We start from the raw sequence: 21,151 nt of genomic DNA, 5'->3' as shown, positions 1-21,151 counted from the left end.
TTGAATCTGGACATTTTTAGTGACTCCATAAACCTGATTAAGAGTCACTTAAGAGCAACGTGTGTGTGTGTGTGTGTGTGATCACTACACAGCAGCAGAGCAGTGTATGTATATATATATATATATATATATATATATATATATATATATATATATGGAGAGAGATAGAGTTCAGGTAATCAAGATTGGTCAGATCAAGTTTTATTGTGTCTGCATTTGTTGTTGTATTCACATTTAGATTTCTTCTGATGCATACGAAGTAAAATTACTGTACATTCAAACGCTGGGATTGAAGCCAGAAACATAAGCAAGACATAAACAATATCAGATGTTTGCACAACACATTTGGACGTTGCTTTGACATTCAAGTACGAAGCACATTATCAGCGATTATGACCCAGGAGTCAAACCTCTGCTGAACCGATTGATGATTACAAATGTAGTCTGAATTATAAAATCTCATGCTTTTTACAAACAAACATTCAGACGGTCAGTCTTCCTACTGAGGTAAATTATTTAGTATTAAAAGGTTATTGTGCATTGTTGTTGCGACCTCACTGTCAGAAGAGCTTTTGAGCAGCAGCGGCAGCAGCAGGAGAAGGTCGGACCTGCCTTTGACCCCCCCTCACGCCTCACAGGTGATGGTCTGGTCGCAGCAATCCCAGTTCACCAGGTCTTTTCCCTGAAACCACAGCTGAATCTCCCTCTGAGCCCCCTCCAGAGAATCGCTGGCGTGGACCACATTCCTTCAAAGACCATCACACCTCATCATTTCAGCTCCAAGACACGATATCAGCGCCTCTCCGCCGCAGGATTACAGTTTAATCCTGAAACAGTGGGATTAGAGAGTGACCGGGTTTACCTGCTGACATGATAGCTGAAATCTCCTCGGACCGTGCCCGCCTGGGCCTCAGCTGGGTTCGTGTGGCCCACCATCACACGGGATGTCTGGACCACGTTGAGACCCTCCCACACCTACAGACAAGCACGCACAAAAATAAACCATAAAACCATATTTTTAGCAGATGTACATGTGTACATGTGTGTATGCGCCTTTTTATGACAATATGTATGTACTGTATGTTGTGTTGGTGTGTATGTTATCTGACATTTGCCAGAATGAAAACCTTTTAAGTTAGAAAATCATGTGACATGACGTTTAATTATTATTCCTCCAGGTGTCTGATAACCACATCTGGAGGAGCATGATGGGAAAAATCAAATATATATTTGGGGGGATTTATTGATATTGGAATTTTCTTAATCCCAAAATTAAAATCGTCATTGGCCTATAAAGAATCCAGTGTCCGGTGTTGACAGTGACCTCATTGTTGCTCCATGAACTAGAAAAAAGCTGCTCACTCATTAATCGGCTGATACTCCAGACCAGGGCTGCCCAACGTGCGGCCTGGGGGCCAAAGTTGGCTCGCAATAAGGTTCAACTTGTCTGGCCGTATTTGAAGAATAAACTGAATGTAATAATGGTCAAAACATTATAAAATGACTTTTAAATGGTGCAATTAATTATTTCATGCTGTTTGTGTGGTTTACACCAAGAATCTCTTATGATTCATTATCTTATTTCATAAATGAATCAGGCAGCAGAGCGACACTTTGCCTGCATGTTAGTAAGAATAGGACATGAAGAGGCAGGGAAGAGTAACGCAGGGCTAAAAGGCATTTGAACTCAACATAAGTCTTTAATTTTGGCCCATTTCTGCCATGTAGTTTTGGTTCTGGCCCTGGCCCGGACTCAGGAGATGAGAGAAGAGCCCTCACCATGGCAACCACCGGACCTGACGTCATGTAGCTGAGCAGTTCAGGGTAGAAGGGCTTCTTTGTCAGATGGCAGTAGTGCTGAGACAGCAGATCTTCGGGCACCTTCACGACAGAGACAGTTTACAAACAGAAAACCTGCACACAAAATGAACCCGGACAAGAATGACGGGCTTCTTTACCTGCAACATCTTCAAGCCGACCAGTTTGAAGCCTCGCTGCTCAAAACGTCGGATTACCTGTCCGACGAGACGACGTTGAACTCCATCTGGCTTCACAGCTATGAGGGTTCTCTCCCTGACGTCAGGGAGGCCTGGGGGGGGGGGGGGGGGCACAGACAACACAGTCAGCTTTTACACACCACCAGAGCTGAGAACACACAGGGAAGGTTGGATTAAACACATCTGAGCCACTACTTGAGCCACAACTTGTGTTTTTTTCCCCCTTTACAGTAAAATACTGTTTAATCAGTTTGTTCTCTTCCATCTGAACGTCAAGCTTATTTGTAGTTGTGGCTGTTTTTTTTCCTCTCCCTCTTCCCATTGTTGTCTCTCTGTTGTGTTTCCTTTAATCTGAAGAGAAAAACCACCAACAAAAACTGGAAATGCTACATTTCTATCTACGACATATCTATATTGCTGCCAGTAAAATTATGTTCAAATGAAAAGAAATGAGAGAAAATAACAAAGAAAAGTACAATCATGAGGATTTGGGACACATTTTTAAATGATATTCAGGTAAAAAAAAAGAAAATACAACAACAACAACAAAAACAGACAAATAAACCCCAAAATTCTCAACTGAATGTCAGAATTCTGACTTTAAACTCAAAGCACCAGCATTGCTTTTATTCTCACGCCACGATGTCCTCGTGGCTCTAATGGCCTTCTGTCGCTGGTGCTACGGGGAAGCAGTTCGTCCAGGCCGTCCTAAATGAAATCAAATGTGTATTTTTGTGTGATGGTTGTGGAGCATCAGCTGTAAGTCAAATGAATGACTGCATGCCATCAATTGAATACAGGCTCCATGTGACACGGGACTAGAAGACCTCACACTACTGCTATTTAACGTGCCAGTGAAGTACAGCTTCTGGTTTACAGGCTGGGGGAGGTTTCACTTCAGAGGAGACGGTTCTGGACTTGACCGTACTGGGTCTCGGCGGTGGGGTGCAGAGGTTTGGCCTGATTCCTCCGGTCTCCGGGTCCATCATCACTATCTCCTGTGTCTCTAACCTACTTCCAGTTCATGACCCTCCAAGTTTGGCAAGACTATTACGCAAATGGCACATATGAAGTAAAAACAAATAAACGGTACAGTTGCAGCTTGGGGTGAGTCTCCTCTGTGCCTTTAGAGTTGTGTGTAAATCTGTGATTATTAGATGAAGAAAGAGTAAAGGATGGCTTCTAAGTTCAGATTTAAATACTGGAATTATTTCTGTCTTTCTAGTTTTCTTAGGTTGCATGTTTTTGCAAAAAAAAAGCAATATCCCAACTTCTTTTATTTCTTTATTAACGTTGACAGTAAAGTTACTTACTTGATTTGCTCCTGTGTCCATCCAGCAGCGCAGCAGAAAACCTAAACAGCAGGTTTTTAGAGGCAGCTGGGTTCTCTGAGCGGAGGAGGGGAGGCAAAATACACCGCTGCAACATGATGTGAGAGAGAGTGGTGTTTGTCAGCCGTCTTTCTCTCTCTCTCTCTCTCTCTCTCTCTCTCTCTCACACACACACACACACACACACACACACACAAGTCAACTCTTCTGAGTCTAAACTCACAAGTCCCCCCCCCATCTGTCTGAAACTTTTAACCCCAATGATGCCAGAAGTGGCGAGTCTGTCATGTCAGACCTGGGACACGTAGTCAACATTTATTCTGCACCAATAGGAAAGAAACACCATCAGGGATTATGAACTTTCCCTAACAGATTATCACGTGACGGCTGAATTTTCTCACTGCTCCACACAGTAGTTTATTAGAGAGAATAGATTCTTTTGTGGGCGGCACGGTGGTGCAGTGGTCAGCACTGTCCCCTCACAGCAAGAAGGTTCCAGGTTTGAGTCCTTGCTCCAGCACAGGATCTTCCTGTGTGAGTCTCCATGTTCTCCCTGTTCCTGTGTGGGTTCTCTCTGGTACTCCAGCTTCCTCCCACAGTCCAAAGACATCAAGAGAGGACGAGGCTGATTGATACTCTAAATTGACTGTAGGTGTGACTGTGAGTGTGAATGGTTGTTTGTCTCTATATGTTGGTCCTGTGATGGACTGGTGACCTGTCCAGGGTGAACCCAAAGGCTGCTGGGATAGACTCAAACCCTCCACGACCCTTAACAGGATAAGCAGAAGAAAATGGATGGATGGATGGATTCTTTTCTCTGCAATGACACATCATAGCAAGGGGAAATACACGAGTGATGTAATATATTGTGGTCCAATCCCATTGAGTGTATCGCTCCAATCCAGTGAGCAAGCAAATGTTTGGTGATCAAAGGTCAAGATCCCTGTTACAGGTACAAATGGACACACACGCTGATGGAAGCTGTTGGTTGAAGGCGTCACGTTTTGGGGTTGTATGCTCCACCCATTTTCACCTTAATGTGACTTTCTTCAATTTAGGTCTCCAAGATGAACTGAAAATTCCCTTTTATCCAAAAACAATCCCACAAATATCCACTGGGATTAGGAGATAAATCATAGTTTTGGGGGTCAAAGGTCAAGGTCACTGCAGCAGATAGTTGAGAAAATCAGAGGCCTCCAAAAACTGTTACTTTTACTAGAGTACCTGTTCAAAATACAGTTAGTATTTGTAACAGTGCTATACCAACACCAGCTTTTTTTAATATCACAGTTGACTATTTTTGACATCCAGATTCTTCCAATTATTACATTTATCTTTAAACTAAGGTTAAAAACACTCAAATTTGCAGTATCAACAAGGTTCACTCACATTTTTACCAATGTTTCTACCCGTGAAGACAAACCTCAGAACTATGCTTTGTCTCGCAACATGTTTATGCGTCCATCCATGCCAGTTTACCAGCTAATTTTTTGACTTAATTTGATATTCCATGTGATTTTACATAAATGCGTCTATTGATAGCAATATTTTTCTGTTAAGCTTAACCGAACCACACAATCTAACATTTATGTACGTGGCACAAATTTCCCCCTCTTCTTGAATTTGCAATAATTTTTTTTTTGTATTTTTCAAACTTTTACAGGCCTTGAAATTGCTTTTTTCAAATTCCATGATTTGTCCAGGATTTTCAAAAACAGATCAACCCTGTAACAATTCGTGATTCCATAAATATCTGACCAGGCAGGCTAAGCACCTTCATTATTCCTTAAATAAATCACATATCAGTAAATTTTCGAGAAAATTTCATGTAGTCAAGACTCTATAAGACAATTTCACTCTTTAGATATCGCTGCCTAAATATTTGATATTTTTCATGGCAACTTCTGATTGGACTGTGAAAAGGGCAGCGGCCTCTGAGCGATGAACACTTCAGAAACCTCAGTCTTAGATGGATGCTGCAGGCGTGCATCGGCAGTTCCAGGCAGCGACACTGCGACTGGGGGGGGGGTTTCAACAATGAAACTTGCTCTACTACTTAAAGCCCCAACCTAGCAACAGTGCATGTTGGACAATATCAAGGCTGAATTAACGAACGGATCCAAACAAAAACGTGTGAGGCTCCGACGACTGTAGATGGATGAAGTTGGTTCAACTGAGTTCTTCATAAAAATGAGACAATTCCTGAGTTTTACTAAAAAAAAGCACTTTATTAATCAAGCAGTTTTTCTCTTTTTCAGAATGGAATGATATGAAAGATCTTAAGTTGAGAGTCCGTCTCCTTTGGAGATGAAAAAACTTGAAGGCAAAAATGAATAAAAGCAGACATTTTAAAAACTCAAAATGAGTTGAAAGTGCTCAGTCCCAGCCCAGCTTTGATGCAGGGGCGTGGGAAAGAAGGCCTGGCTCAGACTGCTCCAGGTCTGGGCAAAAGCCAACTGCAGACCGGGTTTACATTTCTTGCCAAATAATCATCGGCAACACATAAGGGCGCTGCTTTAAAAAAAAAAAAAAACAACAACAACAATGCGCCAAACTTCTACAGTAGAAATCAAAGAAACATCAGCAGCATCCTCAACCTCCAATGACTCAACCGTCCTACAACCTTGAATTCTTGAACCAAAGCTGAATTCGGAGGAGTGTTGGGCAAAGTGGTCAGCACAGGCAGTCCTTGAAGATCAGAGTTGATTTGTGAAGTGGTTCAGCCAGTCGTGGTGCTATAGCTTGATGGTGCCGGTGGGCAGGCTACTGTTACACAGTCTGTAGTAGCGTAGGTCGTTCACCAGCCGCTGCACACTTTGAGTAAATGAAGGCAGGTCCTGCACGCAGATGGAAAAATGAAGCAGAGACACTCGTTTACAGGAGAGCCGTGCGACACTTCAACTCTTCAAAATTAAGTTTTAGACTCTGTTTCTGTAGGATTGCATTGCTAAAGCGACACTCGTAGTTATGGAGATTTATCTGATAACAAAGACCCTGCACACTAGGGCTGATAAAATTGTCTATAATACGACTATTTCCCCCCTAAAGAACAAAATAAAAACAGGCTTGAACAATGTGAATATATATTTTAGTGTTTTAAGAACTTCAAGAGGCACACTGGACATGTTTGTTGTCTCTACAGGCAAAAGACAAAAAAGATTTGGCAAAAAGGACTTATTTTTCTGGGCTGCACGGTGGTGCAGTGGTCAGCACTGTGGCCTCACAGCAAGAAGGTTCTGGGTTCGAGTCCCAGCTCCAGCACAGGATCTTTCTGTGTGAGTCTCCATGTTCTCCCTGTGTGGGTTCTCTCTGGTACTCCAGCTTCCTCCCACAGTCCAAAACATGCAATTGGGGACGAGGGTGATTGATACTCTAAATTGACCGTAGGTATGAATGTGAGTGTGAATGGTTGTTCGTCTCTCTATGTTGGCGACCTGTCCAGGGTGAACCCCGCCTCTCGCCCGTTGACGCTGGGATAGGCTCCAGCCCCCCCGCGACCCTTAATGTGTAGGAATAAGCGGAAGATGACGATGGATGGATGGATGGACTTATTTTTCTAATGTGTTCTGCCCCTCAGGGCCACCGTAGTTAAAACTGCTTTTATATTTGTTTCTGCAGAACATCTCTGTGGAGCTGCGTTCCTCTGTTCAGCTTCACCTGCATCTCATTTGATGAATGTGACGCGTGACACCCATCATACAAATTCAGCACATTCAATCCTTTGGCCCATGTGTGAACTACGCGGTGGACGGCTGCAGCTGACCTGCTTTCTTTCCCCCTATTTACGATCGAATGTTCTCACTTGTTCAAGCTTGAAGTTGCGTGCCAGGACAGCTCGCTGGTTGCTGTCCACACCCTGGCAGCCATTGAGGAACTCTGGCATGAAGGCTGAGTAGAAGGCATCAAAGTCCACAGAGGCCATATTGTAAATAGCCAGCGTGATTTCCTCCTGGAGAAGGTCGTGGCTTTTGTGGAGGAGGACCTGCAGCAGCACGTTGATGAAGTGGAAGAGCATCGAGGTCCGGAACAGCTTCTGAAGCACGGAATGACACACAAACTGTAGATCAGGGGGATGCAGGGGGCTAAATTACAGGTGAATCTTTTTACCCAGGACATATCGTGTTCTATTGGTGATGTCTGCCACCGTGTGGAGCACCAATTCTTTGCCAGGTAGCTCCAAAAATAACATTCTATTGGCTTCATCTTATTTTGCACTTCATGATAAACATTGAGTGTATTGAACTGACAAGCTATGATGGTGAATATTTAGAATACACCAGTTAACATCAGAACGGCAGCGTGCTAACGTTAGCATTTAGCTCCAAGCCCTACAGCACAGTACAGCCAACCATAGCTGCAAGCATGGCTGTAGACTCACTGTTGGTGACCATCTGCAGGTGTGAACTGCTGCTGGTGTTGACAGTACCATCTCCTCCATAAACACTGGAGGCTGGTGTGTGTTGTGGTGTACTGACGGCTTGTTCGGGCCAGAGTAAAATTCCTAAACAGGTTTGATATTAAAATGAACACCGACTGATATATCACATTTGACCACCAGGTGTCAGACTTTACACAGCAGCCAGAGGAAGAGGCTCTCGCGAGGCTCCTGCTGTTGTGCTGCACCTCCAGTTATTCACATCACTGCTGACAACTCTGGCCTCTTACTGGACAAACTTCAGTGACCTTCCACTGAAGACAGCCAGCAGACCGTCCCTGCGAGCTCCCTGCTCGGTTCGGCTGACTTAGGGCCAACAGAATATGAATGAGCGTAGAAAGCTAATCTACTGCTCAGAATGGCTGAGTGGCCATCTTGTCCTTCCTTTTTGAAATCTGTCATTTTTCATGCTGTTGGTTCAGTTTGACAGTAACGATGATTGTCTCTAATGCAGCACAAGGTAGATTCAGGCTGTTTGTGAATTTGCAAGAATGGAGCAAAATGAAAAGCCATTTTAGCCCATTTGTGTAAAAATCTAACCGGTTTAGGCTGCTAGAGCAGACCAGTAAAAGCAGAAATTGACCTGAAAAAGTTACTTTCGTTAAGAGGTGAGTTAACAACGCCACAGCAAAAACACTGACAGGAAAGTTGAACTTACTCTGTGATACAACTTGTGCTTGTTGTTGAGGGACTCCAAATACAAGAGATTCTGCTTGAAGATGTGGATGTCAGGCTGAAGGAACGACTGTCCGAAAGCCTGGCAGAGACATTGGAGGAAAGCTAGATTGAGCCAGCGTTGACCATGACAACCAGCTGGCACCGGACCAGTTTACCATTGCCTTTAGTAGGCATACTGGGACACAAGTGGACATCAGGGACACACAGTCACTTTCATGTGTCTATAATACATCTCCAACAGATACAGTGGAAAACTTGGATTCAAATTCCAGCGGGGCAAAGATCAAGATTTAAGGGTCTCACACATGTCACCAGTCAAACACAGACCAAAAAAATAAATAAATAAAAAATATCCTGCGCTGCTGGACACTACAAGCAGTATGTGGACATCAACAGACCTCATGCAAGAACATGTTGGAATTCCCTTCTTAAATTTCCTCGTACTTTTTTTGATCACGTCTCAGCTCTGTGTGTGTGTGTGTGTGTGTGTGTGTGTGTAACCCAGTGTGTGCACAAGATGAACAGCAAGACTCATAGTGGCAGGCTCTTCTATGAAATGGAATGTCAGTGACTCAGTGACTGCAGACTAGTCGAAGACTAGCTGGGGATGCAACGGTCAGGTGTGTCAGCTGATGCACCTCCGCATACCAACTGCAACAAAGGTAGCATTTCTCCCCCCTGACGTAGATTCACATTTGTATTTTTCAGCGTCATCATTTTTCAGTGAATATTTATGGCCATACAGTAGTACACTACATCCTGCTGCTGTTAGCTGTAGGCTGGAATAACAGCTTTTCATTTCCAGGAGTCCTAAACACACACAAGAAACCCCAGTTAAACCCTATGTGTCAGAGCCTATATGCTGTAGTGACAACACTAATCTCTGTAACGCGTGTCAACCCAGCAGTCACACAACAGAGTACGTCTGCCGTGAGCCGGACAAATTCTACTAATCAGCATCAAAGTTGAATTGTTGGAGATGCAATGGTTGGGCTGCATGTAGCTGGTTGCGTGTAGCTGGTCCGCCACCACTCAGAGAGTTTGCTAGTATCCAGCAGAAATTCTCGAATACTAAAATATAGATGAATCTGGGAAAGTCTTGTTTATCACTGTGGTTCAAATGTGTCTTCATGATTAATTACACATTTAGAGCTTAAAACTAAGCCACTGTTCAACTTCCTACCCTTGTGCAGGTAAACTGGTTTCTGTTGGAAAAACTGCCACTCACTATGAAAAGAAAACTACTACTATTTTTTTCTGAATTCTTCCATCCAAATTGTGTGCGACAAGTGAAGCCCGTGCTTACACACACCTGCATGGCAGCTGTGAACTGGGCCTCGTTCTCCATGGCATCTTCAGAGGCTCCTCTTTGGACACTTGTCAAGACTGACGTTTTGAAGAAGTACCTCCAGTTTTGGTGAAGTATTTGGTATAGCAGCTCAAACATCTCTGCCTTGACATCTGGGGAAGACCTCTGTAACAGACAAACCTTGTCAGGGCATCTTGTTCATGAATGCAAAGAATACATCATAAAACCGCATATTCGATGACGCACATTTTTGTTTCCATTATGGAAACGTCGCTTCATTTCTTTTTGGTCAGACAGCACGCAACGTTGTGAGGGCAAAGTTCTGAAATGACCTCAAAGTGACGTCATATGCTAACTTTGGAAGCCAACAGGCTAATGAAACGCCACCTCAAGAAAGTGAGCGCCAACTGACCTCAGCCACGATCGGGTACACCTGCTCCATGCACAGAGCGAGGATGCTGGGTAGGAAGGGCTTGAAAGCTTGACCCGGTTCTTGCACCACCACCTGCAGGATTTTCAGGAACTTCTGTACCACTCGACACCCGGCGCTGCCCTCCTGCAAAATACTCGCTGCCAGCTGTTCCCTAACACACACACACACAAGTGACATTACTTGGTTAGACATTAGGATGATGACAGCACGACCTTTTAAACCTTCTGCTTTAGCAATTTAGTTATTATCAGAGAACTTCTTTAACCTGGTGAACATGCTGAGGAATGTGTGGATGATCTGGCCTGTGAAGGCAACACCCATCTGGACTCGCAACGCCTGGAACAGCATCAAGAAGAAGGCCAGCATCTCATCCGTCACATCTGGGAAGCCAAGGGACAACCGATGAAGCTTTAACTATTCAAAAAACACTTGTGTGTTTCATATTAAGACTGTTGTTGTTTTGGTGATAGAACTGACTGCAGAGAGACGTAAGAGGGCGGGGGGAAGGCTTGCACAGAGAGGGAGCTGTGGTGTCACTCATGGAGAGACACGTTAAACAAACTCGAAAGATCAGTTAATATCTAAATAACTACAGAGTACGTAGATGTAAGAGGAGGCATGAGCTGCAGCACCAGCTAGACAGTAGAGAGACAGAGACACACTCACCAGGCTGCTGAATGAACACGGGGAAAAGGTTGAGGGACACTTGGACAGACTCCTGAAGACTCTGATAACAGATCTGACGGGATTTGGTGGATTCTCCAGAGATGCTGTCCACTATGTCTCTGAGCACAGGCAAGGTTTGCTGTATCACTGCTTTCACTAGTTAACAAAACAAAAAAGCAACATGGAAAACACAGTTGTGAGAACCGGTATTTTATATAATGAATAAAACATGCCAAAAGGACCAAAATAAAAGAGCAAGGAATACTGACCGCTATCCAGCCCAGGTTGCCGGGGAGTAATATTCCCTGTCCCTCTTAAAATCCGATATTCTCGAGTAAGTGCTGCCAGGAGGCTGGCGTGGTTGCTGGAGCGGGTTTGCCACTGCTGCTCATTCTCTGGTAGATTTGGCCACGGCAGCAGCAGCATGTTGGATAAAGCTCTACACACCAGTAAGTGAGCCTGGATGAGCGTGCACACACACACACACACACACACACACACACAAATTACATCAAGGAGGACAACTGAAAAAAAAAACCTACAAACTGAGCAGTCTTTCAAAAAAATTCTCACGAATCAAACATTTCTACCTAAAACGTGAATATTCCCATTATTTAGAACACTCAATAACTGAATCCTGACATATCATCCTGCAGAATAAAGGCAACAAGTACTCACCTCTTGAGGAAGTCTGCGGGTCTGATTCTCTGTAATGAGGTTGAAGATGTTCTGAACTGCAGGCAAAGTCACCAAGAACACAGGTCGCACCGTAGAGGTGATGGAGACCATCAGGTAGCAGGCCGACAGCAGCAACTTTTCAGGGACCTGAGAATAAAGAGACAATGTGAGCGCTTCAAAGTGGCAAGTAAATGCTTTCGTTTTGGTTTGACCAAGCTAACTTAATGCTCATGAAAACATCAGTTTAGTTCTGGTTGTTAAATTAGACGTCTGCTCGACATAACAGGTCAGTTCTCATCAGTAGCAGACTTTTAATCATGTCTCCAAGAGCTGCGGTTACCTCTGTTGCACCCGTTATAATGTCTAAAGAGTAATCTGAAGATGATATGTAATGTCCATATTTGATAAATGAATCGATGGTGGGACGAAGGCTGGAGTGTTGAGGAAGTTACCTTCGCTGTGATGAGTGGGCTGCTAGCATTGATCGCAGATGTGATGAGGTTGATGAACTGGCTCTGGTTCTGACCGTGGACCTCACTGTAGAACTGGGCCAGCCAATGAGAGTAGGCTTGCAGAGCAGCGAGAGCCTGTGCATGTCTGGAACACACATGCAGCCGTTTACACACAGGTGCCCTATTTTCTTGTGAGGATTCCTCTTAAACTGCATCGCACATATCTGAAAGGTTTACGTACACATCAATGAGGTCTGGCTTGAGCACAGAAGGCACAGCGGTCTCCAGGTCGTAAAGGCTGGTCTGAGAGCCGTAGAAAGTCACTTCAACCAACCTTGAAAATTGGAACAGTATACTCTTTTACCAGTCATCAGAAATCAGGTACATCACGTACTAAAAATGTGCTGTAATACTGTTTTCTTCAAACAAAAGCATGACGTTTGCGTTAAAAAAAAAAACCCCTTGGTAATGTTCAAGAGGAGAGGCAGAGCACCGACCTTTCTACCACTGCGAGGGCATCATTGAAACGTGCTGCGAAAACTTCTCCGATGAAATGCTCAGCCACGCGTCCGACAGCTTGGAGCAGGGAGCTGAGGTCCCTGAGAGAACAGTGAAGTCGACGGCAGTCGTTTTCCGCAGTGATATTAAGCCTCCGACCTGACGGAAGATCATCACGATGAGCCGTTAACACAATTCAATTTACAGATTTACAATCGTCCAGTGTGGCTGTGACAGAAGACAAGGCAGCGAGGACGGTTATTTACTTGTGCCAGTGGTGACGATAAACTGCTGTAAACCCAGGTACACATCCAGATTTTCTTGAAGAACTGGAAACTTGAGAGAAAAGAGAAAATTATTGAGGCTGCTACCACAATGATGCACCAATAAACACAAGCAGCAGCACGGAATTCTAAAATCAACAGCAACGCAAAAGAATATAGTTTGACAGATTTCTTGTGTTTTTTTTAAGTCAACTACAGGTCCATGATAACAACGAATACAAGGGATGGAGTCAATACACTGGCACTGAACAACAATTTCACGACCGTTCACTTTTCTGCCCCTAGATTTTTTTGGGGGTCTCTTGTTTTGTTTAAATATCTTAAGTGAGCTGTGCTACGGTACACAGACTATCACAGAGTCGCTGTCGTCAAAGTGTCGTAGGTTACTCTGACTGCCACCCCAAGTACATCAAGGAAATAAACAGTATGTTTACATGAATATGCACAAGTTGCCAACAACTACACAATGAAACTTCAAGGTGAGTTTATGAGTGGATGTCAACAAGTCATGACTCATTTGATTATCCGGTCACCCTTAAAACAGCTGAAAAAAAAGGTCTGCACTGTTGACTCTGGAGCTGCATTTTGTTGGTCATTTGCACGAACGTTTTGTGCTGCATCAAAATAGTAATGGGCCAAAAACACATGTGAGCACACCTCACCCGTGGGTAAATTTGCTATTTTAACAACGTGGGTGGTGACAACAGAAAAGGAAAACTGTTGGCTGGAAACCAGAAATGACACCTGCACTGCACTTTGCTCTCGGCTCACGCTAGGGCCCGTAAACACTCCTGCTTATCGCTGGATACGTGCTCTGTTGAACACCTGACACATGAAGAAAACCACCTGAACAAGCATGATGTTTACAGGCCCTAGTAACAGAGTGATTCTGATGGTTATCAGTATGAGGGATCCAGGGGTCAGAATCATTTCTGGATGAAGTATTTTGTTGTGGATGGCCATTTTCTGAGGTTTTTGCATTTCATTCAACTACAAAACACTTTCAGATCACCTACCAAAGTAGAGAAAGCATGGGATGGGAGCAGCTCCATCACCTTGGCAACCACCTCCAAACTTTGACGCAGGTACCTTTGCCACTCGGTCTGTTGCTGTGGATACCAAATATACAACATTCAAACCTTGAAGTGAAAAACGTTCGCTTCTTTTAATGTGGTGAGCTCTTTAAGAGCCTTCTATGCTAATGTTGTCATAGACCATTACTACACACTTCCTGTTTCATCAAGATACACAGAACGAAGAATGTGAAAAAGGTGCAAATGTCAGACTGTAGGATATGAAAAATGCTCTCACATCATCATCCAGCGTCTCGTCATCCAGCTCCTCTAACTGAGCCTGATTGTATCTGAACTGTATGCGATTCAGAACTTCTCTTAACAGAAGAACTAAGGCATCTTTGTACCTGTACGACAAAACACCGGTTGGTCAATCAAGGACATTTCCAATAAAATGAGTTTATTAGCGTTTCATGTAACAACGGACACTGTGGGGGGTGAAAGGGTGTCAGAGCCACTTACCTGTTGAGAACGCTTTCTCTGTCGGCTAGTCTGCTTTTTATTTTGGTTGTTAGAAAATCCAAAAACACACTCCATATATCCAAACAAGCAAAGTAGCCCTCATGAGTAGGCTGAAAAAACACAATGGAGGAGCAAGTCACGTCATCTGTCTGAACTTTAGAATAGGTAAACATCCTGTGCTGGACACTGAATATCAATTCTTAAACATCATCATCATTACCTGGTTGAAGGTGTACTTGAAGAGCAGCGCAAGAAACTCTACAATTGGAAACTGAGGACTGGACTCAATCCGCCTCAAGTGAACACTGACAAACAGGCGCAGAAAATCTGTGAACTTTTCCAAGTAACTGAAAAGTGAATGAGGAAACGTATGTCAAACGACCACTTGTGAAAAATATAGACGCGCTATCTAATCAAGTCCAACACTGCACGGATGGGGTATTTTTAGTTAGCGTCACCTGGGGTTTATGAGACCTGCAATGTTTAGTTCAGCATTCAGTCTCCAATGAACACGTTTTAGAATTCACAAAGCGTAAATGCAATCGCTAGAGGCACAAAGCTAACGTTCTATGAACAAACTACACGGCAGACGAATGAATTCACCATCACCAGCTTTGTGCTTCATCTGTTTTAGGCAAAATGACATTTCATACCATTAATATAATTAACATTCGATGGCTTGTTGTACTTCAAAGATCAAAAAGATTTAAATATCTTATGCTAGTGAAACTACTGACCTTTTTTAGGCATTTCAGCAAAAATAAAATCCAAAACCCACCGACTTCAAGATGAGGGAACCAGACATTCAATGCTAATAACTTACTTCTGAGTTTCAGGTCTCAATTCTATGAAGCAACTGTCAAAGATGAAGGGGACCAAATGAAGCTCAATTACTGATGTCCTACGGGGCCGATCTGGTCCCACCCAGGCTAAAACTTAGCTTGGCCCAACAGACATGGATCAGGATAGAACCTGAGTTTACAAAATCTATGACATGTACACTGACATGTAGAGGTCATCAGTAAAAAATTCTATACTTTCAACAAAAATAGATCAATTTTAAGGTTTTAAATTTGAAACATGATGCCATGGAACATATTGAGGTAACAAAAAAAAAAAAAAAAAGTGGACACACATGACAGAGCTGATGCGTGTGGCTGTATGGAGCCAGTGTGAAGAGCAGTAAAGGCTGAAACGAAGACTGTTTTGAGAGCTGGACGACTACGTAACGCCGCTGAGCAACCTCTGACTTAAATCAGGCCGGTGGGAATATTGCCATGCAGGAATACACTTGCACAAACCTCTCATCGAGTTCCTGGAGGCGACTCTTGACTGAATGAGCATTATTCTCCCGTGTCAGCCTCTGCAGAAGAAAGAACGTCTGCTGGAACATGCGCAACAGGTACTCCTCAAAATCCACCGGCACGCAGTTCTTCGACACCAGTTCATTGACACAAGTCATGGCGAGAACACCAAGCCGGGCGCGATCCACCTTGCTGCTCTCGCTCTGCAGTCCATGTCGTCCTCCTCCGTTTGATGTTGGTGGCATTGTCCCAGAATTAAGCTGCCCGTTAGAAGAAGAGGAGGAGGAGGAGATGAAGGACCCTGTCTTAGCCTTCGTCCGAAGATCACAACCGAAACGTGCAAAATGAAAAATGGATGCCAGCAGGGTGGGTGTGATGCTTGTGGACAGAGGGATCCAGCTGAACAGGTGAGCCAAGCACTCCAAAACCAGACAACAGAGCTGGTGACTCTCATTGTCCAACGCCGCCATGGGCTGGCAGAGCAGCTTCGAGTACTGGCTGCCCTGAAACAAACTGCCCAGCAATTCCACTGGTAGATTGCAGAGACACAGACAGCCTGGTTAGCACACAACCACTGCTTGTTGTTGTCACTGTCAAACAGCTAAAAGACATTTCACTCACTGCTTTGCCCGGAGGTGGGCGAGGGCGGCGGTGTGGAAGCAATGACACTGTGCTTGTCCCAGTAGGTCTCCAGGATACCTGCAAAAGACTCTAGTCTGAGCTTCTTTTGCTCACAGGGATTGTTTATTTTCATTTTAGGTCTCTCCTATATGTTCATACAGGCTTTACTATTGCCTATTAAGGTGTACAAGGCAATTATGAAAAGGTTGTTCTCACCTGTCAACAGTCCAAGAACTGTTGGTACCTGATCCAGCAGCAGCTTACGCAGCTCATCTTTCCTGGCAACACTCAAGTCTTCGCGAGGACAAGCCAGTTCCTCGGACGTGGTTTTGAGCATCACCAAGCCTAAGGGAGCCATGGCTGGAGACTGGATCAGCTGCAGGCCACAACCGATCCACAGACAATAGTTTTATCAAGAGAGGTTACAGGATTTGGACCACTACCTGCTAACACTTCAAAGCAAATGGTTTCATGGTGAGGCTTAAGGGTTTCCTGTAGTGTCCTCAAAAGGACAATTTCTGCTATACACTTATTTAATGAATTGACCTTAACCAAATATCTCATGAACTAAAGTCGGTGTCCTTGTGCATAGGTAGTAGTAACTGTTGGAAAAAGCATTTTGAACCTTATTTTTTGGGACAATTTGTTCCATGTGGTTTTAAAAATCAGATTTGACGGACAGTTCTATGAAACTAGTCTGTTTTTATGTCCCAGTCATGTCATGGCTCTCTCTCCAGCTGATTCCATTTGCCTGATGATCATGGCTGCAGAGCGAGACGTGCCTGCAAGGACTTTGGTGTGGTTACATAACAACCTTCTTTAGCGTTTGTAAAGATATCCATCAGTGCACGGCCAACGTTGAAACGTTGCGGCTGCTCAACTCCTGAGACCACGTCTTCTTACCTGAAGGGTGTTTGTGAAGAAATCATGGTAGAACATTGGCCAGTCCTGGCGACCGATGTCCACAATGACTTTGCAGAGTTTATTTCGGATGAAATAGGGCACAGATTTGTGCTGTGCAAGTAGGAGTTTAGGCAAACAGCTGCGAATCTCCATCTTGTCTTGTGAAGCGACACCGATCCACATCTTGTTCACCAGGTTCTGAAAGTCAAGGGGAAAAGCTGCTGTCAGATTCAGCATGTACAGAGATACACATTTAATTCTTAATATTCTATGAGTTCACCGATTTCTCTGCATGATACTGTAACATGAGAATTATTTTTCAGAACAAACCTTTTATTGCAAACACAAACACATCTGTGTAGGGCTGCACAATTAGTCCAAAAAAAGACAATTGCAATCTCAAATATTTGTTACGCAATCTTATTTCAAAATGCTGGTGATTCTGTTGCTTTTTGCATCAGCTGCTTCAAAAATGTTCTTCTCTTGCGGCAGATGACAATGCAACTTTTCACCATGTGACAGAAGGCAGGAGAAAACCCAGCAAAAGAAAGGGAGATAAACTCGGTGTGAGTGAGGGATAGCGGAGGAGGGAAGGTGCATCATGAATCGATTATACCAAAAAACAAAAACAAAAACAAACGAATCCAGGAGAAAACCCAGTGAAAATACTTTTACATGATGGGTTGTGGATTATTTTTGGATTCAAACGTGTTAATTAAAATAGCAGAGGCAGCAGTGCAGGGTAACGCCACAAATCTATATAATCACATTAAAACGTCAACCCGAACTGTTAAGTAATGCAGTGGTGTGGGTCGAGAAAAGGCCAGGACAGAGAATTCATTCATGTTCATTCAACGCACGACTGTCTGGCACATCGTATTTTTGTTTTGTCTCATCTGTGTCAGGTAATGAAAGTCACATGAGACAGAATTGTGATTGCAACCTTTAAAAAAAAAAAAAAAAGTGGCACAAAAATGTCATTTGATGAAGAATCGTGCAGCCCTACAGTAAAGACGTTGAAGGATGTTTTCAATGTGAATTACATAACTTGGTTTGCTGAATAAAAGAAAGAGAAAGAGAGAGAGAGAACATCATGCATCACAGTTGTATGAACTCAGTTTCCCAACGACAGGACTTACTTCAAATACTGTGAGACTGTACATCATTACATACTCATTCCGAGTATTGGAGAGGAAGAAGAGGCAGTGGCGCCACGCTCCCGTCTGCTGTGCAAAATTATTCAGCAGCTCTTCTACACAAACAAGGAAGTGGGCAAGATCACCGAGGTGAATGACAATGTAATACAGTCACTGGCAGCCTAAAAGTGACATGCCTCAACAGAGGAAGTGAATAGAGACGAGCACTGAAAAAGAACCCTGAATGATTTCACGTCACATTCAACAGTGAGAAGAGTCAAGAAAACAATGTTTTTCATTGGCTAAAATGGACACCGCCAAATGTTGGAGGACAGGGAGGGGCAAGAGTGAAAATCTTTAGCGAAGACTAATATACTTTGAGGAAATGAGAGGGTCTCACCTCTACGACAACAAAGCCCCTGACTCATCTTGTAGCACAGGTGCTCCTTCCTTACATTTTTGGGAGCACACGCACATTTATACCTCTTAATTGCTTTACTGTTCTTCAGGTAAAACTTCCAGTTTGTACTATCAATAATACTCATCCTGTCAACTTTTAAACGGTGTGGTTTTTTTTACAGGTTAAGGAACAATAAATCCTTGACTAGGATAATATTTACAGGCAGAATTCTAGTAGGAGATTATAGTCAAAATGACACAAGCGACAAGGAATTAAACGGAGTAGGGTGCAATTCTTCTTGCTGAGATAATGATTAGTCGCGCCCTCCTGGAACTTAACCTGAAACATGACTCAAAGCAAACAAACGGGGGCACATTTCTGACCTTTTATTAGGCTGGGCAGACCTACCTATTTCTCTTTTTCTTTCATTGGTCGTACAGCTGTGAAAGAACTCCGTCATCAGGCTCTCCAGCGCACGTAGTGATGCCTCCTCTGAAGCCTGGTGAATAATAAACGCCACGGTTATGTGCCAAACGCATTAAGCCGATGCATAATCAAAAAGCTGTATTTTTGTCATGTGCGTGACATCATAAGAGTGCAGACTAATAATAATAAACCTCAAGAAACAACTGATAACGAATAGGAAAACCATCTGGATAAGAACACATCATCACCATTCCAATGTCTTTGCTTACGTAACTGAACATTGGAATGAATTGATAAGAACCCAGCAGCATACTAAGGGGGAAAAACAAGTGCGCATCTGCCTGGTGTGTTCAGAGAGCTCCAACATGACTTAAGGACATTTAGTAGATTAATATTTTAAAAGCACTGGTCCAGTCTGGCTCAGGGGGTACACCTAATGGCCTGCAAATTCACAGGTTCACTGGGCTGTTTATTACATCTGTGCCATTGTTTTTGTCATGTTTATAAGGCACATTATGGCCGGTACAACACACAGGCTTGTTCGTTTTGTCCAAAGTGATGGGGACCGTATCAGCCTTAAATTTAGACATCAAGCTAAACGTGTAAACAAATCAGTTACAATGCCTCATGCGGTCCCACGAGTGGACCAAGTTATCAAATGCAAACTAGTGATTTTAAAGAATCGCTCCGGAGGCATGCAGGTCGGAATTCCTCGAATGAGCCACGACTTGCCGAGGCTTAACAACTGTAGGAAGTATTCAGTTTTGCAAGATGGGCGTCTCGCATCGTGAAATGGCTTAAGGACATGTCACATCCCGTGAAATACCTGTGGTCACACGAACCGTTACACGACACGACCGGCGTAGCTGACCGGGCTGCGTGTACTCCATTAGGTTAAGAAATAGATTTTAACACATAATAAACATAACAGGTCTTCCTGTTTCCGAAGACGAACCAAGAGCTTATACCCCATGTTAGCTGTTAGCAAATAAAGACAGGAAGACAACGTGAATTCAAATAATACACCTTAAAATGTACTCACCATGTTTAGCTGGCTAAGGTGTTTTCTTCAAAGCAGTTACTCTCGGGTTAATTACAGTTATTAGCCAACGCTAAGTTACCGAGCTCTACCAAATCTGAGGCTAACGTTAGCTTAGGTGTTGCTGGCTAACGTCACCGCAGAGGGGGTTCATCATGGTCTGCTCGCTTGTTTAGCTCGCTAACTTACCCCACAGACGAACAGCTAGTAAAACCTGACTTTGCATAAAAAGTCAAACATTGATACAATTTCACCTTGCTCGAATGGAACGCGTTTAAGACAAGATAAATCAGCTATGTGGAATTGCACTGCATTGTCGTATAATCATTCCGTCACCCGTCAAGTCACGATAAATATAGAAATCGTATTTATTTAGCAACATCTAACACTGGCTCCAGCACCGCAGACATGTGCAACGTTAATTAGCCATCTATGTTTGTGTGGTCAAGTGTTTCGAAGCTAGCTCAAGGGCTAACGTTGCAGCGGATGGCTAACTGGCTAGCTTTTCCAGAAGGATGAAGGCATAATTTTCGTTAGCAGGGTTAGCTGTCAAACCTAGACATGACTCCGGGGCTGTCGTTCACGTAAACTTCAATTGTAATTTCCAAAAGGTTGAATATGCATTCCTCGGCTATACTGCTGACAAATTGGTAATAATACTAATACTATGTGCGCTAGCCCTCTCTTAGTGCTCAGGGCGGCTCAGCTTGCTGGTAACTGAGTTCGCCTTGCAACTTCCTCTTTGGCTGAAGCAATCAACCAACCCAAATCAGCTTGGGTCAAGTCAGTCGCAACACTAAAAGCACCAATCTCCGGTAATACCTTGCAGAATAGGTTTTTTTTGGTTTGTTTGTTTTTTCAAATAAAGCAAAAACAATTATAAATGAGGAAAATACAGAAGGGTCACGGAATAAACTGTCCTGCTGCTAGAATGGAGGTCACATTGGCCTGCACAGAATTTAAATATAGAAATGTGGGATGACTGAAAAGTAATGAAAAAATATAGATAGGATTTTAAAAAGCAAA

General features: G+C 43.5%; 2 protein-coding genes across 2 annotated transcripts; both read right to left on the bottom strand.

Annotated features, from left to right (window-relative positions):
- Window positions 1-191: 191 nt before the first annotated feature.
- On the bottom strand, window positions 192-3,494 carry nme4 (NME/NM23 nucleoside diphosphate kinase 4). The gene is made up of 5 exons (XM_086184029.1): window positions 3,311-3,494; window positions 1,959-2,089; window positions 1,780-1,881; window positions 863-975; window positions 192-746 (listed from the first exon to the last, which is right to left on the bottom strand). The coding sequence occupies exons 1-5, from the start codon at window positions 3,423-3,425 to the stop codon at window positions 626-628; spliced, it is 582 nt and encodes a 193-aa protein (XP_086040155.1). The 5' UTR covers window positions 3,426-3,494; the 3' UTR covers window positions 192-625.
- Window positions 3,495-5,520: 2,026 nt separating this feature from the next.
- On the bottom strand, window positions 5,521-20,872 carry xpo6 (exportin 6). The gene is made up of 24 exons (XM_086184028.1): window positions 20,129-20,872; window positions 19,069-19,159; window positions 18,264-18,376; window positions 17,125-17,322; window positions 16,438-16,597; window positions 16,222-16,299; window positions 15,598-16,129; window positions 14,517-14,643; window positions 14,297-14,406; window positions 14,073-14,181; window positions 13,778-13,870; window positions 12,744-12,813; window positions 12,477-12,636; window positions 12,221-12,313; window positions 11,980-12,124; window positions 11,528-11,674; window positions 11,119-11,308; window positions 10,850-11,005; window positions 10,449-10,563; window positions 10,163-10,334; window positions 9,754-9,915; window positions 8,422-8,520; window positions 7,131-7,361; window positions 5,521-6,165 (listed from the first exon to the last, which is right to left on the bottom strand). The coding sequence occupies exons 1-24, from the start codon at window positions 20,129-20,131 to the stop codon at window positions 6,064-6,066; spliced, it is 3,456 nt and encodes a 1,151-aa protein (XP_086040154.1). The 5' UTR covers window positions 20,132-20,872; the 3' UTR covers window positions 5,521-6,063.
- Window positions 20,873-21,151: the final 279 nt, after the last annotated feature.

The sequence above is a fragment of the Aulostomus chinensis genome, chromosome 18, assembly GCF_037954235.1.
Source record: "Aulostomus chinensis isolate RoL2024-O1b breed Wild chromosome 18, RoL_Achi_v1.0, whole genome shotgun sequence".
Lineage (NCBI taxonomy): Eukaryota > Metazoa > Chordata > Actinopteri > Syngnathiformes > Aulostomidae > Aulostomus > Aulostomus chinensis.
The sequence above is the reverse complement of the archived record's forward strand: the minus strand, read 5'-3'. Positions and strand labels throughout refer to the sequence as shown.